The sequence below is a fragment of the Macaca mulatta genome, chromosome 7 (genome assembly GCF_049350105.2).
Source record: "Macaca mulatta isolate MMU2019108-1 chromosome 7, T2T-MMU8v2.0, whole genome shotgun sequence".
NCBI classification, from domain to species: domain Eukaryota; kingdom Metazoa; phylum Chordata; class Mammalia; order Primates; family Cercopithecidae; genus Macaca; species Macaca mulatta.
This window is the reverse complement of record NC_133412.1, coordinates 27,302,958-27,319,120: the sequence shown is the minus strand read 5'-3', so window position 1 is coordinate 27,319,120 and position 16,163 is coordinate 27,302,958. Positions and strand designations below refer to the sequence as shown.

At 38.1% G+C, this 16,163-nt stretch overlaps 1 protein-coding gene across 5 annotated transcripts in view; it reads left to right on the top strand.

The window, feature by feature from the left end:
* ATP8B4 (ATPase phospholipid transporting 8B4 (putative)) overlaps positions 1-16,163 on the top strand; it is a 315,343-nt gene that overhangs the window by 195,184 nt on the left and 103,996 nt on the right. For all 5 annotated transcript variants that reach the window (XR_013395574.1, XM_077939397.1, XM_028850904.2 and 2 more), the window contains 2 exons: positions 1,447-1,655; positions 11,876-11,919. Coding sequence is in view for 4 of the 5 variants with exons in the window: in XM_077939397.1 (XP_077795523.1) it covers positions 1,447-1,655; positions 11,876-11,919 (253 nt within the window). In the remaining variant the exon portion in view is untranslated. The remainder of the gene's footprint in view (positions 1-1,446; positions 1,656-11,875; positions 11,920-16,163) is intronic.

Here is a 16,163-nt window from a genome sequence, read left to right as displayed (position 1 = left end):
GGCATGGTGGAGCATGCCTGTAATCCCAGCTACTCTGGAGGCTGAGGCAGGGGAATCGCTTGAACCAGGGAGGCAGAGGTTGCAGCGAGCCGAGATAGTGCCATTGTACTCCAGCTTGGGCAACAAAAGCAGAACTCCGTCTCAATAAAAAAAAAAAAAAAAAGACAAATGATAAATTGGATAAAATATTTGCGTTGTTTTTTTGACAGAATTAATAGACTTAATAACTATAGAATTCTTACAAATCACTAATAAATACACTGGTATCAGAATAGGAAAAATAAAATAGGCAGATACAATTAGATAATTCCAAGAAGAAATGTCACTGGCCAATAAAATTTGAAAAAAGTGTTAAACTCATTGATAAGAAATGCAGTAAACAGTAGTGACATAGCTTTTGAATTTGCATATGGTGAAAGATAATTCTTAATAATCTGATGGTAGAAACTTATGTTGCTATGACGTTTTTGGAAATCAGTTTGGCATTATGTATGACATTGAGCATTGAGAGAGTTCATACACTTTGCCAAATAAATTTTGCTTCTGGAGCTGGGAGGTCATAAATGATTACTAGAATGTAGTCAGAATTATATTAATAATTAATTATTGTAATAATTAACATAATTATGTAATTAGAATGTGACGCAACACTCTTTTCATGGTAAACGGGCAGAGTGGTTTGACAACACATCCTGTTTTCACTCAGTATTTGTTATGGTTTGGTTCTGCTTCGTGGAAATACTATTTTCTACCTCTTTTGGCAAAGTGAAGCCACATCAAACAATGTATTGGAGAGAAAGTTCTCAACAGCACATTTCTTTAGATCAGACATCAGACAAACATCTTCAATAATAATTAGTTTCCCCTACCACAGAGTTCCCCAACTCCCAGGCCACAGACCTGAGCTCCGCCTCCTGTCAGAGCTGTGGCAGCAGCATTAGATTCTCAAAGGAGTGCAAACCCTATTGTGAACTGCGCAGCGGTTTATATATTGCAATGTAATAATAGAAATAAAGTGCATATTAAATGTAATGTGCTTGAATCATCCTGAAACCATCCGCCTTCCCCTGATCTGTGGAAAAGTGTCTTCCACAAAACTGGCCCCCAGTGACAAAAAGCTTGGGGACCACTCCTATCATATAGGAGGAGACACAAACTAATACGCTACACACAAAATCTCCACTGGGCCTGTTTAATGTAGAAAACCATGAAACATTCCCTAAAGCTTTATCCTAAGCTGGCTTATTGTTTTATGGTGTTGCAGGAAATGACTTGGAAAGGTTTATAAGCAGACTCTGCTGAGAAGCTTCTAAAGATTTAGGGACAAAGCATCCACATTTTCCTCTAAACGCTGAAGACTTTGGCAGACTTCTTATTTTGGCAAAATATTGTATGTTCTGAAATTAATGGAGCATTTCTTTTTTTTTCCATTTTAATGGATGACAGCGTGGAAGTAATTCGTCTAGGACACAGTTATTTTATAAACTGGGACCGGAAGATGTATTATTCTCGAAAAGCAACACCTGCAGAGGCTCGGACGACCACGCTCAATGAGGAACTGGGGCAGATTGAGTACATTTTCTCTGACAAAACGGGTACCCTCACTCAAAACATCATGACCTTTAAAAGATGTTCCATTAATGGGAGAATCTATGGTAAGAGACACAGTTCCTTTCTCTTAACGGTATTTTTAACAATTTCTTAAATAACTTACCCCATTAAAAAAATTTAAAAATCCAAAACAATCACTGGCTTTCTTATTAATATGGGCACCATCAGCATCTATCATATAGATGCTGGTATGCTTGGCAGACAGTAAATTCTCATTGAATATGTATTGGATAAATGTTGAGTAATTTAGATGAAACTTTGGATTTATTGCCATTTATGGATAGAGAAGAGGGTTAGATAAGATAACTCTCTGAAGTTCCTTTCAGTGCTCTGTGGGATTCTTTATTATTATTATTATACTTTAAATTCTGGGATACATGTGCAGAACGTGCAAGTTTGTTACGTAGGTATACATGTGCCATAGTGGTTTGCTGCACCCATCAACCCGTCATCTACATTAGGTATTTCTCCTAATGCCATCGCTCCCCTAGCCTCCCACCCCCCAACACACTGTGGTGTGTGATGTTCCCCTCCCTGTGTCCTTGTGATCATATTGTTCAACTCCCACTTATGAGTGAGAACATGCAGTGTTTGGTTATCTTTTCCTGTGTTAGTTTGCTGAGAATGATGGTTTCCAGCCTCATCCAAGTCTCTGCAAAGGACATGAATCATCCTTTTTTATGGCTGCATAGTATTTCATGGTGTATATGTGCCATATTTTCTTTATCCAGTCTATCATTGATGGGCATTTGGGTTGGTTCCAAATCTTTGCTATTATGAATAGTGCTACAATAAACGTATGTGTGCATGTGTCTTTATAGTACAATGATTTGCAATCCTTTGGGTATATACCCAGTAATGGAATTGCTGAGTCAAATGGTATTTCTGGTTCTAGATCTTGAGGAATTGCCACAGTGTCTTCCACAATGGTTGAACTAATTTACACTCCCACCAACAGTGTAAAAGCATTCCTATTTCTCCACATCCTCTCCAGCACCTGTTGTTTCCTGACTTTTTAATAATCACTATTCTAACTGGTATGAGATGGTATCTTATTGTGGTTTTGATTTGCATTTCTCTGACGGCCAGTGATGATGGGCATTTTTTCATGTGTCTGTTGGCTGCATAAATGTCTTCTTTTGAGAAGTGTCTGTTCATATCCTTTGCCCACTTTTTGATGATGTTGTTTGTTTTTTTCTTGTAAGTTTAAGTTCCTTGTAGATTCTGGATATTAGTCCTTTGTCAGATGGATAGATTGAAAAAATTTACTTCCATTCTGTAGGTTGCCTCTTCACTCTGATGATAGTTTCTTTTGCTGTGCCAAAGCTCTTTAATTAGGTTCCATTTGTCAATTTTGGCTTTTGTTGCCATTGCTTTTGGTGTTTTAGTCATGAAGTCTTTGCCCATGCCTATGTCCTGAATGGTATTGCCTAGGTTTTCTTCTAGAGTTTTTATGGTTTTAGGTCTTATTTTTAAGTCTTTAATCCATCTTGAATTAATTTTTGTATAAGGTGTAAGGAAGGGGTCCAGTTTCAGTTTTCTGCATATGGCTAGCCAGTTTTCCCAACACCGTTTATTAAGTAGGGAATCCTTTCTCCCTTGCTTGTTTTTGTCAGGTTTGTCAAAGATCAGATAGTTGCAGGTGTGTGGCGTTATTTCTGAGGCCTCTGTTCTGTTCAATTGGTCTATATATCTCTTTTGGTAGCAGTACCATGCTGTTTTGATTGCTGTAGCCTTGTAGTATAGTTTGAAGTCAGGTAGCATAATGCCTCCAGCTTTGTTCTTTATGCTTAGGATTGTCTTGGCTATATGGGCTCTTTTTTGGTTCCATATGAAGTTTAAAGTAGTTTTTTCTAATTCTGTGAAGAAAGTCAATGGTAGCTTGATGGGGTTAGCACTGAATCTGTAAATTACTTTGGGCAGTATGGCCATTTTCACAATATTGATTCTTCCTATCCACAAGCATGGGATGTTTTCCCATTGTGTGTGTCCTCTCTTATGTCCTAGAACAGTGGTTTGTAGTTCTCCTTGAAAAGGTCCTTCATATCCCTTGTTCGTGTATTTCTAGGTATTTTATTCTCTTTGTAGCTATTGTGAATGGGAGTTTACTCATCATTTGGCTTTCTGTCTATTATTGGTGTATAGGAATGCTTGTAATTTTTGCACATTGATTTTGTATCCTGAAACTTTGCTGAAGTTGCTTGTCAGCTTAAGGAGATTTTGGGCTGAGACGATGGGGTTTTCTAAATATACAATCATGTCATCTGCAAACAGAGACAATTTGATTTCCCCTCTTCCTATTTGAATACACTTTATTTCTTTGTCTTGCCTGATTGCCCTGATCAGAACTTCCAATACTATGTTGAACAGAAGTGGCGAGAGAGGGCATCCTTGTCTTGTGCCGGTTTTCAAGGGGAATGTTTCCAGCTTTTGCCCATTCAGTATGATATCAACTGTGGGTTTGTCATAAATAGCTCTTATTATTTTGAGATATATTCCCTTAATACCTAGTTTATTGAGAGATTTTAGCATGAAGGGGTGCTGAATTTTATCAAAGGCCTTTTCTGCATCTGTTGAGATAATATGTGGTTTTAATAATTGGTTCTGTTTATGTGATGGATTATGTTTATTGATTTACCTATGTTGAATCAGCCTTACATCTCAGTGATGAAGCCAACTTGATCGTGGTGAATAAGCTTTTGGGCGTGCTGGTGGATTTGGTTTGCCAGTATTTTACTGAGGATTTTCGCACGGATGTTCATCAGGGATATTGGCCTGAAATTTTCTTTTTTTGTTGTGTCTCTTCCTGGTTTTGGTATCAGGATGAGGCTGGCCTGATAAAATGAGTTAAAGAGGAGTTTTTCTTTTTCTATTGTTTAGAATAGTTTCAGAAGGAATGGTACCAGCTCCTCTTTGTATTTCTGGTACAGTTCAGCTGTGAATCTCTCTGGTCTTGGGCTTTTTTTGGTTGGTAGACTATTAATTACTGCCTCAATTTCAGAACTTGTTATTGGTCTATTCAGAGATTCAACTTCTTCCTGGTTTAGTCTTGGGAGGTTGTATGTGTCCAAGAATTTATCCATTTCTTCTAGATTTTCTAGTTTATTTGCATAGAGGTATTTATAGTATTCTCTGATGGTAGTTTGTTTTTCTGTGGGATCGGTGGTGATATCCCCTTTATCACTTTTTATTGTGTCTACTTGACTCTTCTCTCTTTTCCTCTTTATTATTCTGGCTAGTGGTCTGTCTATTTTGTTAATCTTTTCAAAAAACCAACTCCTGGATTCATTGATTTTTTGAAGGGTTTTTCGTGTCTCTATCTCCTTCAGTTCTGTTCTGATCTTAGTTATTTCTTGTCTTCTGCTAGCTTTTGAATTTGTTTGCTCTTTCTTCTCTAGTTATTTTAATTGTGATGTTAAGATGTCGATTTTAGATATTTCCCTCTTTCTCCTGTGGGCATTTAGTGCTATAAATTTCCCTCTAAACAATACTTTATCTATGTCCCAGAGATTCTGGTACATTGTTTCTTTGTTCTCATTGGTTTCAAATAACTTATTTATTTCTGCCTTTATTTCATTATTTACCCAGTAGTCATTCAGGAGCAAGTTGTTCAGTTTCCATGTAGTTGTGTGGTTTTGAGTGAGTTTCTTAATCCTGAGTTCTACTTTGATTGCACTGTGGTCTGAGACTGTTTGTTATGATTTCTGTTCTTTTGCATTTGCTGAGTAGTGTTTTACTTCCAATTATGTGGTCAGTTTTAGAATAAATGCAATGTGGTGCTGAGAAGAATGTATATTCTGTTGATTTGGGGTAGAGAGTTCTGTAGATGTCTATTAGGTCCGCTTGGTGCAGAGTTGAGTTCAAGTGCTGAATATCCTTGTTAATTTTCTGTCTCGTTGATCTGTCTAATATTGACAATGGGGTGTTAAAGTCTCCCACTATAATTGTGTGGGAGTCTAAGTCTCTTTGTAGGTCTCTGAGAACTTACTTTATGAATCTGGGTGCTCCTGTATTGGCTGCATATATATTTAGGATAGTTAACTCTTCTTGTTGCATTGATCCCTTTACCATTTTGTAATGCCCTTCTTTGTCTCTCTTTGTCTTTGTTGGTTTAAAGTCTGTTTTGTCAGAGACTAGGATTGCAACCTCTGCTTTTTTTTGCTTTCCATTTGCTTGGTAAATATTCCTCCATCCCTTTATTTTGAGCCTATGTGTGTCTTTGCATATGAGATGGGTCTCCTGAATACAGCACACCAATGGGTCTTGACTCTTTATCCAATTTGCCAGTGTGTATCTTTTAATTGGGGCATTTAGCCCATTTACATTTAAGGTTAATATTGTTATGTGTGAATTTGATCCTGTCATTATGATGCTAGCTGGTCATTTTGCCCATTGGTTGATGCAGTTTCTTCATAGCGTCGATGGCCTTTACAATTTGGTATGTTTTTGTAGAGGCTGGTATGGGTTATTCCTTTCCATATTTAGTGCTTCTTTCAGGAGCTAAGGCAGGCCTGGTGGTGACAAAAATCTCTCAGCGTTTCCTTGTCTTTAAAGGAGTTTATTTCTCCTTCACTTATGAAGCTTAATTTGGCTGGATATGAAATTCTTGGTTGAAAATTCTTTAAGAATGTTGAATATTGGCCCTCACTCTCTTCTGGCTTGTAGGGTTTCTGCAGAGAGAACCACTGTTTTTCTGATGGGCTTCCCTTTTTGAGTAACCTGACCTTTCTCTCTGGCTGCCCTTAACATTTTTTCCTTCATTTCAACCTTGGTGAATCTGATGAGTATGTGTCTTGGGGTTGCTCTTCTCAAGGAGTATCTTTGTGGTGGTCTCTGTGTTTTCTGAATTTGAATGTTGGCCTGCCTTGCTAGGTTGGGGAAGTTCTCCTGGATAGAGTGTTTTCCAACTTGGTTCCATTCTCCCTGTCACTTTCAGCTACACCAATGAAACATAGGTTTGGTCTTTTCACATAGACCCATATTTCTTGGAGGCTTTGTTCATTCCTTTTCATTCTTTTTTCTCTAATCTTGTCTTCATACTTTATTTCATTAAGTTGATCTTCAGTCTCTCTGATATTCTTTCTTCTGCTTGATTGATTCAGCTATTGATTCTTGTGTATGCATCATGAAGTTCTCATGCTGTGTTTTTGAGCTCCATCGGGTCACTTATGTTCTTCTCTAAACTGGTTATTCTAGCTAGCAATTCGTCTAACCTTTTTACAAAGTTCTTAACTTCCTTGCATTGGGTTAGAACATGTTCCTTTAGCTTGGAAGAGTTTGTTTTTACACACCTTTTGAAGCCTACTTCTGTTAATTCTCTGTCCAGTTTTGTTTGTTTGCTGGTCAGGAGTTGTGATCCTTTGGAGGAGAAGAGGCGTTCTAGTTTTTGGAATTTTCAGCCTTTTTGCACTGGTTTTTCCTCACTTTTGTGGATTTATCTACCTTTGGTCTTTGTTGTTGGTGACCTTCAGATAGGGTTTTGTGTGGACATCCTTTTTGTTGCTGTTGATGCTATTCATTTCTGTTGTTAGTTTTCCTTCTAACAGGCCTCTCAGTTGCAGGTCTGCTGGAGTTTGCTGGAGGTCCACTCCAGACCCTGTTTGCCTGAGTAACACCAGTAAAGGCTGCAGCCCAGCAAAGATGGCTGCTTGTTCCTTCCTCTGGAAGCTTTGTCCCAGAGGGACACTTGCCAGATGTCAGCCAGAGCTCTCCTGTATAAGGTGTCTGTCGACCTCTGCTGGGAGGTGTCTCCCAGTCAGGTTACCCGGGGTGTCAGGGACCCACTTGAGGAGGCAGTCTGTCCCTTAGTGGAGCTCGAGCGCTGTGCTGGGAGATCCGCTGCTCTCTTCAAAGCTGGCAGGCAGGAACATTTAATTCTGCTGAAGCCATGCCCACAGCCACCCCTTCCCCCAGGTGCTCTGTCCCAGGGAGATGGGAGTTTTATCTATAATCCCTTGACTGGGGCTGCTGCCTTTCTTTCAGAGATGCCCTGCCCAGAGAGGAGGAATCTAGAAAGGCAGTCTGGCTACAGAGGCTTTGCTGAGCTGTGGTGGGCTCTGCCTGGTTCAAACATCCCGGCTTTGTTTACACTGTGAGGGGAAAACTTACTCAAGCCTCCATAATGGTGGATGCCCCTTCCCCCACCAAGCTTGAGCATACCAGGTCAACTTCAGACTGCTGTGCTGGCAGTGAGAATTTCAAGCCAGTGGATCTTAGCTTGCTGGGCTCCATGGGGGTGGGATCTGCTGAGCTGGACCACTTGGCTCCCTGACTTCAGCCCCCTTTCGAGGGGTTTGAACAATTCTGTCTCACTGGCATTCCAGGTGCCACTGGGGTATAAAAAAAAACTCCTGCAGCTAGCTCAGTGTCTGCCCAAACGGCTGCCCAGTTTTGTGCTTGAAACCCAGGGCCCTGGTAGGGAATCTCCTGGTCTGCAGGTTGTGAAGACCATGGGAAAAGCATAGTATCTGGGCTGGAATGCACCGTTCTTCATGGCACAGTCCCTCAAGGCTTCCCTTTGCTAGGGGAGGGAGTTTCCTGACTCCTTGCACTTCCTGGGTGAGGCAACACCTCACCCTGCTTCTGCTCACCCTTCGTGGGCTACACCCACTGTCTAACCAGTCCCAGTGAGATTAGCCAGGTACCTTAGTTGGAAATGCAGAAATTGTCCCCCTTCTGCGTTGATCTCACTGGGAGCTACAGACTGGAGCTGTTCCTATTTGGCCATCTTGCCCTGGTCCCCCCAGCTGTGTGATTCTGTTCTGTAGTGCTCAATAGAACCATGTCCTGGGGTGGGCAAGTTCTTGATTATCTGAGTTATCTCAGTAAGGGCAGCATTTTATACTTGATTCCTATCAGCTCTGGGGTTTATGTAAGTGCACATGGTTTTGGGAATCTACTATTCATTTACAGGGCTGCCTTGAATGGCCAGATAAGCTGTTTCATTAATACTCACTTCTTGTTTGTGTGCTTTTCTCAGAATACATGCTCTATATTTGGCTTTTCAAGCATTCTATTTATATGTGACCCTTGTCACCCCAACGCTGGCCGATTTGCATATTGTTACTTCTGCTGAGAGCACAGAGGCTCTGTGGAACTTTCTGTGGATTCCTCTGGTCTCCCAGTGTCCCTTCACGGGACTCTGAGTGTGAATTTCTCAATACAGAAATCTCAGGAAGTAAAGGAAATCCAAGAAAGAGGGAAAACCTTTCCTTTGTCCCCTGATGGGAAACTTCATACATTGCCAAGTATTTTAAAGCAAGATTTGACCCTGAACAAAACTAAGAAATAGAAGAAGTTGATGTTTGCAATCTCCTACTTTTTGACCTCCTTTGGTTACCCACACCCATATAACCCATGGTCATTATGGTTTCCTCAGCTGTCTTCCACTCCCAGTTTCCTCTCCTGCCATCTCTGGTAGTGGACAAGATGATTTCCAACCTGGACTTCCACAGGCCCACAGTGGTATTGTTATATCAATATATTAATCTTATATCAGTATCATAATGACTGGTAAATAACAGAACCTTTCTTTAAAAAGTTCCTATTGGACATTATTTTCAGAGGCTTTCTAAAAATATTGCTTTAACCCAAAAAGTAGTTTAAATAGGAAACTGTTAATCAGAATATTGAAAATATTTTGAATTTTGGGGACTTTTTGGATTTTTTTTTTTTGCCACATATTGATCTAATAATACAATCACTTCTAGGAAGCAATCTTAAAGGAATTATCAGACATGTGGACCAAGATTCATTTGTAGAAATGTTTATCATATTTTATGATAAAGGTTCTATTTTTGGAGAAGGCCCTTGACTTTCACAAGATCTTTGCAAATCTCCAAATTCACAAATCCCATGATAGCTTGTAATTCCTCTCATGAAATGCAGGAAAGTAACTTAAAGATTTAAGTGATCCTTTAGACTCTTATATGCTATTATAATTTATAATGCATTTATAATACCCTTAAAATAAATTCTTACTAAAGCACTCACAGAATGTTTCAGAATCATTTTTCCTTGTTTTCATACAAGTTGGGCATATTAATATCACAGATGCAGGCCTTGGGAAAATGTAACATTTGACTGTAATTTATCTAAATCTTCCATTTCCTGGGTAAGAAATATTATCTTCTTAGGCAATTTTTCTTCACTTTCATCACCAGCCCTGTAAATGGGCTTTTATTGTAGGGAGGAGGCAGACCATTTAACGCAAAGACACATTTTTTTTTTCTTTTTCTTTTTTTCTTCATTTTATTAGAGTGACTGCGTACAGGGTAACCACTAGAGCATAACACAGTGAATTTGAGATTTAAATTCCAGGTGCTAGGCCAGGTTCATTCACTAGCTCAGGGACTCCTCCCACACCACAGCCATACAGCATTCCAGATTCAGACCAACGCCCCAGAGAAACAACAAATAGAACTGCTTGTCGAGTGGTTGGTGCTCATAGCATCGTATAGTGAAGAGAGAGAGAACTTAGATTAAAAAACCCACTATGCTTACTTTAGTTTTCATTTAGTCATGTCATTTTGAACCATTCTTTGGTTCTCTTATCCATAAAACGGAAATGAAAATCTTCACTTTGCAAGTTTATTATAAGGATCAGTGATAATTTAAAAGCCTGGCACAGGTTGATTCAAGTAACTCTTTTTTTTTTTTCCAACTTTTAAGTTCAGGGGTACATGTTCAGGATGTGCAGGTTTGTTACATAGGTAAACGTGTGCCATGGTAGTTTCCTGGACAGATCATCCCATCACCTAGGTATTAAGTCTAGCTGTTCTTTTAGCTGTTCTTCCTGATGCTCTCCCTTCCCACATCAACAGGCCCCACCCAGTGTGTGCTGTATCCCCCGTGTGTCCATGTGTTCTCATCATTCAGCTCCCACTTACAAGTGTGAACATGCAGTGTTTGGTTTTCTGTTCCCGTGTTAGTTTGCTGAGGATAATGGATTCCAGCTCCATCCATGTCCCAGCAAAGGATATGACCTCATTCCTTTTTATGGTTGCACAGTATTCCATGGTGTATATGTACCACATTTTCTTTATCCAGTCTATCAATGATGGGCATTAGGTTAATTCCATGTCTTTTCTATTGTGAATAGTGTCGCAATGAACATATGCGTGTGTGTATCTTTATAATAGAATGATTTATATTCCTTTGGTATATACCCAGTAATTGGAATGCTGGATCAAATGTTATTTCTGCCTTTAGGTCCTTGAGGAATCGTCACACTGTCTTCCACAATGGTTGAACTAATTTACAGTCCCACTGTAAGAGGTTCTTTTTCTCCACAACCTTGCCAGCACCTGTTATTTTTTGACCTTTTAATAATAGCCATTCTGACTGGCGTGAGATGGTATCTCATTGTGGCTTTGATTTGCCTTTCTCTCCAATGATCGATAATGTTAAGCTTTTTTTCATATTTTTGTTGTCCTCATTTATTCTTCTTTTGAGAAGTGTCTGTTCATGTCCTTTGCCCACATGGGAGTTGACAGGTTTTTTCTCTTGTAAATTTGTTTAAGTTCCTTGTAGATTCTGGATATCAGACCTTTGTCAGATGGATAGATCACAAAATTTTTCTCTCATTCTGTAGGTTGTCTGTTTACACGGATGATAGTTTCTTTAGGTCACTCATTATTATTATAAGAAATATAATCCTGGCAAATAGTATGAAACCTTCCAATGCCAAGTAAAAATTAAAAAAAAATTAATGCCTCACAATAGGGAAAGTGAAAGTAAATTATGCTACATCTATAATCATGGGCTACTATACAACAATTCAAAATAAGATTCAAAACAATTTGATTGATAGGAGAAATTCTCATGGTTAAAAACTGTAAGAACAAGAAATTTATGAACAATGTGGTGAATATATGTGTATATAAAAATACACAATAAAAATCATTCTACAAATACTAGTTATTTCTGGATGAAGGGAAGTGATTTTTATTTTCTATTGTAAATGTCCCCTATTTTCCATTATACCTGTAATAAGTACATATTAGCTTAATCAGATAATCAAGAACTTGCCCACCCTAGGACATGGTTCTATTGAGCACTACAGAACAGAATCACACAGCTGGGGGGACCAGGGCAAGATGGCCAAATAGGAACAGCTCCAGTCTGTAGCTCCCAGTGAGATCAACGCAGAAGGGGGACAATTTCTGCATAATGGTGATATAATAAATAATAAGTGTATTCCTTAAAACTAAATGTCTAATCTAATTTCAATTTCACTTTTAATTCTCAATTTTTGTTTTGTCAGGTGAAGTACCTGATGACCTGGATCAGAAGACTGAAATAACTCAGGTGTGGAAGTGATAAAATTTTATTCTTAGTTTCAATTTCAAATTATATGTGGTTTTAAGAAAATGATAAACTTTTAGTGTCCTGATTTCCACTAAGACCAGATGAGATACTTAATGCATAACATTAAAAAATAGATTAATATGATTCAGAATTCCTTCTTATACTACTGAACCAACCACAGAGTTCCTCCTGTTTTTTATTCTTGAGATATTTATGCAGATACAAGGAATCATATTTCCCCACCTTTTACATAGTGGAGAAATATAATTACATAGGTGGTGGCATAATTTACATAATGTTCTTCAACTTTCTCAACAATATATCTTGGAGATCTTTCTAGATTAGTTTTAAAAAAGTACTTTCTCATTCTTTTTAATGGCTGAATGGTATTTTGTTATATTGATGTTCCAAAATTTATATGAAGACATTTAGGATTTTCAATATTTTTCTAGTAAAGAAAATGCAGCAAAAAACCCCCCAAAACTGGATACATATGTTATTTCACGTTAGAGAATATAGAATCTGTTTCTAGAAATAGAATTGCTAAATCAAAAGATATATGCATTTGTAATTTGATAAATATTGCAAATTGCCTTCTTTAGAATTTATAACAATTTACCCTGACACAAACAAGTGTAAGAATGTCTGATTTCCCCCACTCTCACCAACACAATGTTTTATCAAAGTTTATGATCTTTGGTGAGATTATATGAAAAATGGGTACATCAATATTCATTCTAATTTTAACTTCTTTTATTATAAGTGAGGTTCAACATATTTTCATATGTTTGAGAGCTAATTATGTTTCTGTAAGTTTCTGGTTCGTAATTTTTTTACCCATTTTTTTCTATTGGGTTGTCTATTACAAAAATTAATTTGTATATTTCTATATTGGGGAAAATAAGTATTTGTCTGTGAAATGAGTTTTATGTATTCTTTTCACAATTTGTCATTTGTCTCATGATTATTTTTTCTGGTATTTTTGCCATGAAAAATATTTTATTTTCATGTAGTTGAGTTTATCACTTTTTCCTCCATCACTGAGTTTTATGTCTTAGATATAAAGCACACCATCATTATAGAGTTAATGTTTCACGTTTAAATCTTAGATTCATTTGGATTTTATCCTGGTGTAGAAGGTAAAGCATAAGTCCAACTATATTTTTCTCCAGGTGATTACTGACTTTACCCATTTATTTAAAAGCTTGTCCTCTTTTTCACTGATTTGGGATGTTACCTTTATAGCATGCCAAACTCTCGTGTACTAGATCTATTACTGAATTTTTGATGTGTTTTCTTTCTATGCATATGTTAGTATCATACAGTTTTAATTGTTGACAAAGACTGGGTGTGGTGGCTGATGGCTGTAATCCTAGCACTTTGGGAGGGTGAGGTGGGAGGATCACGTGAGGTCAAGAGTTTGAGACTAGGCTGGCCAGCATGGTGAAACCCTGTCTCTACTACAAACATAAAAATTAGCCAGGTGTGGTGGTGGATGCCTATAGTCCCAGCTACCTGGGGGGCTGAGGCAAGAGATTTGCTTGAACCTGGGAGGCAGAGGTTGCAGTGAGCTGAGATCTCACCACTGCACTCCAGACTGGGAGAAGAATTAGACTTCATCTCAATAAAAAGAAATTTATTGACACTGACAAGGCTCTAACATTTGGTAAGACTAATTGTTTTTCAGTGCTCTTTTTTTTTTCTGTAGATTTCTCTGAACTGTTTTGCTTAAACTTTCCTCATGATTTTTTGTTAGAATGATGTTAAATTTATTGATTATCTTAAGAAGTGTTAATATACTTATGATGTTGAATCTTCTTATCCAAGAACATAGCATGTATTTCAAGCTACTTAAGTCATATTTTGTGCCTCTCAGAAGCATTTTCAGGTTTTCTGCATAAATACGTTGCTCATTAAAAAAATTATTCCTAGGTATGCAATTAATTTTGGGGGTTCTTTGAAACCAATGAGAACAAAGACACAACATACCAGAATCTCTGGGACACATTTAAAACAGTGTGTAGAGGGAAATTTATAGCACTAAATGCCCAGAAGAGAAAACAGGAAAGATTTAAAATTGACACCCTAACATCACAATTAAAATAACTAGAGAAGCAAGAGCAAACACATTCAAAAGCTAGCAGAAGGCAAGAAATAACTAAGATCAGAGCAGAACTGAAGGAGATAGAGACACCAAAAATCCTTAAAAAAATCAATGAATCCAGGAGCTGGTTTTTTGAAAAGATCAACAAAATTGATAGACTGCTAGCAAGACTAATAAAGAAGAAAAGAGAGAAGAATCAAATAGATGCAATAAAAAATGATAAAGGGGATATCACCACCAATCCCACAGAAATACAAACTCCCATCAGAGAATACTATAAACACCTCTACACAAATAAAATAGAAAATCTAGTAGAAATGGATAAATTCCTGGACACATACATGCTCCCAAGACTAAACCAGGAAGAAGTTGAATCCCTGAATAGACCAATAACAGGTTCTGAAATTGAGGCAATAATTAATAGCCTACCAACCAAAAAAAGTCCAGGACCAGATGGATTCACAGCCGAATTCTACCAGAGGTACAAAGAAGAGCTGGTACCATTCCTTCTGAAACTATTCCAATCAACAGAAAAAGACGGAATCCTCCCTAATTCATTTTATGAGGCCAATATCATCCTGATACCAAAGCCTGGCAGAGAGACAACAAAAAAAAGAGAATTTTAGACCAATATCCCTGATGAATGTCGATGCAAAAATGCTCAATAAAATACTGGCAAACTGAATCCAGCAGCACATCAAAAAGCTTATCCACCATGAGCAAGTGGGCTTCATCCCTGGGATGCAAGGCTGGTTCAACATATGCAAATCAATAAACGTAATCCATCATATAAACAGAACCAAAGACAAAAACCACATGATTATCTCAATAGATGCCGAAAAGGCCTTCGACAGAATTCAACAGCCCTTCATGCTAAAAACTCTCAATAAACTAGGTATTGAGGAGACGTATCTCAAAATAATAAGAGCTATTTATGACAAACCCACAGCCAATATCATACTGAATGGACAAAAACATCCCTTTGAAAACTGGCACAAGACGGGGATGCCCTCTCTCATCACTCTTATTCAACATAGTGTTGGAAGTTCTGGCCAGGGCAATCAGGCAAGAGGAAGAAATAAAGGGTATTCAATTAGGAAAAGAGGAAGTCAAATTGTCCCTGTTTGCAGATGACATGATTGTGAACAGGCAACCTACAGAATGGGAGAAAATTTTTACAATTTACCCATCTGACAAAGGGCTAATATCTACAATCTATGAAGAACTTAAGCAAATTTACAAGAAAGAATCAACCCCATCAAAAAGTGGGCAAAGGATATGAACAGACAGTTCTCAGAAGAAGACATTTATGCAGCCAACTGACACATGAAAAAATGCCCATCATCACTGGCCATCAGAGAAATGCAAATCAAAACCACAATAAGACACCATCTCATACCAGTTAGAATGGTGATTATTAAAAAGTCAGGAAACAACAGGTGCTGGAGAGGATGTGGAGAAATAGGAATGCTTTTACAGTGTTGGTGGGACTGTAAACTAGTTCAACCATTGTGGAAGAGAGTGTGGTGATTCCTTAAGGATCTAGAACTAGAAATACCATTTGACCCAGTCATCCCATTACTGGGCATATACCCAAAGGATTATAAATCATGCTGCTATAAACACACATACACATGTATGTTTATTGTGGCACTATTCACAACAGCAAAGACTTGGAACCAACCCAGATGTCCATCAATGATAGACTGGATTAAGAAAATGTGGCACATATACACCATGGAATACTATGCAGCCGTAAAATAGGATGAGTTCATGTCCTTTGTAGAGACATGGATGAAGCTGGAAACCATCATTCTGAGCAAACTGTCGCAAGGACAGAAAACCAAACACTACATGTTCTCACACATAGGTGGGAATTGAACAATGAGAACACTTGAACACAGGGTGGGGAACATCACACACCGGGGCATGTCGTGGAGTGGGGAGAGGTGGGGAGGGATAGCATTAGGAGATATACCTATTGTAAATGATGAGTTAACGGGTGCAGCACACCAACATGGCACATGTATACATATGTAACAAACCTACACGTTGTGCACATGTACCCTAGAACTTAAAGTATAATTTAAAAACCCTAAAAATTTTTTATTTTTCTAAAGTACAAGTTGGATACTGAATT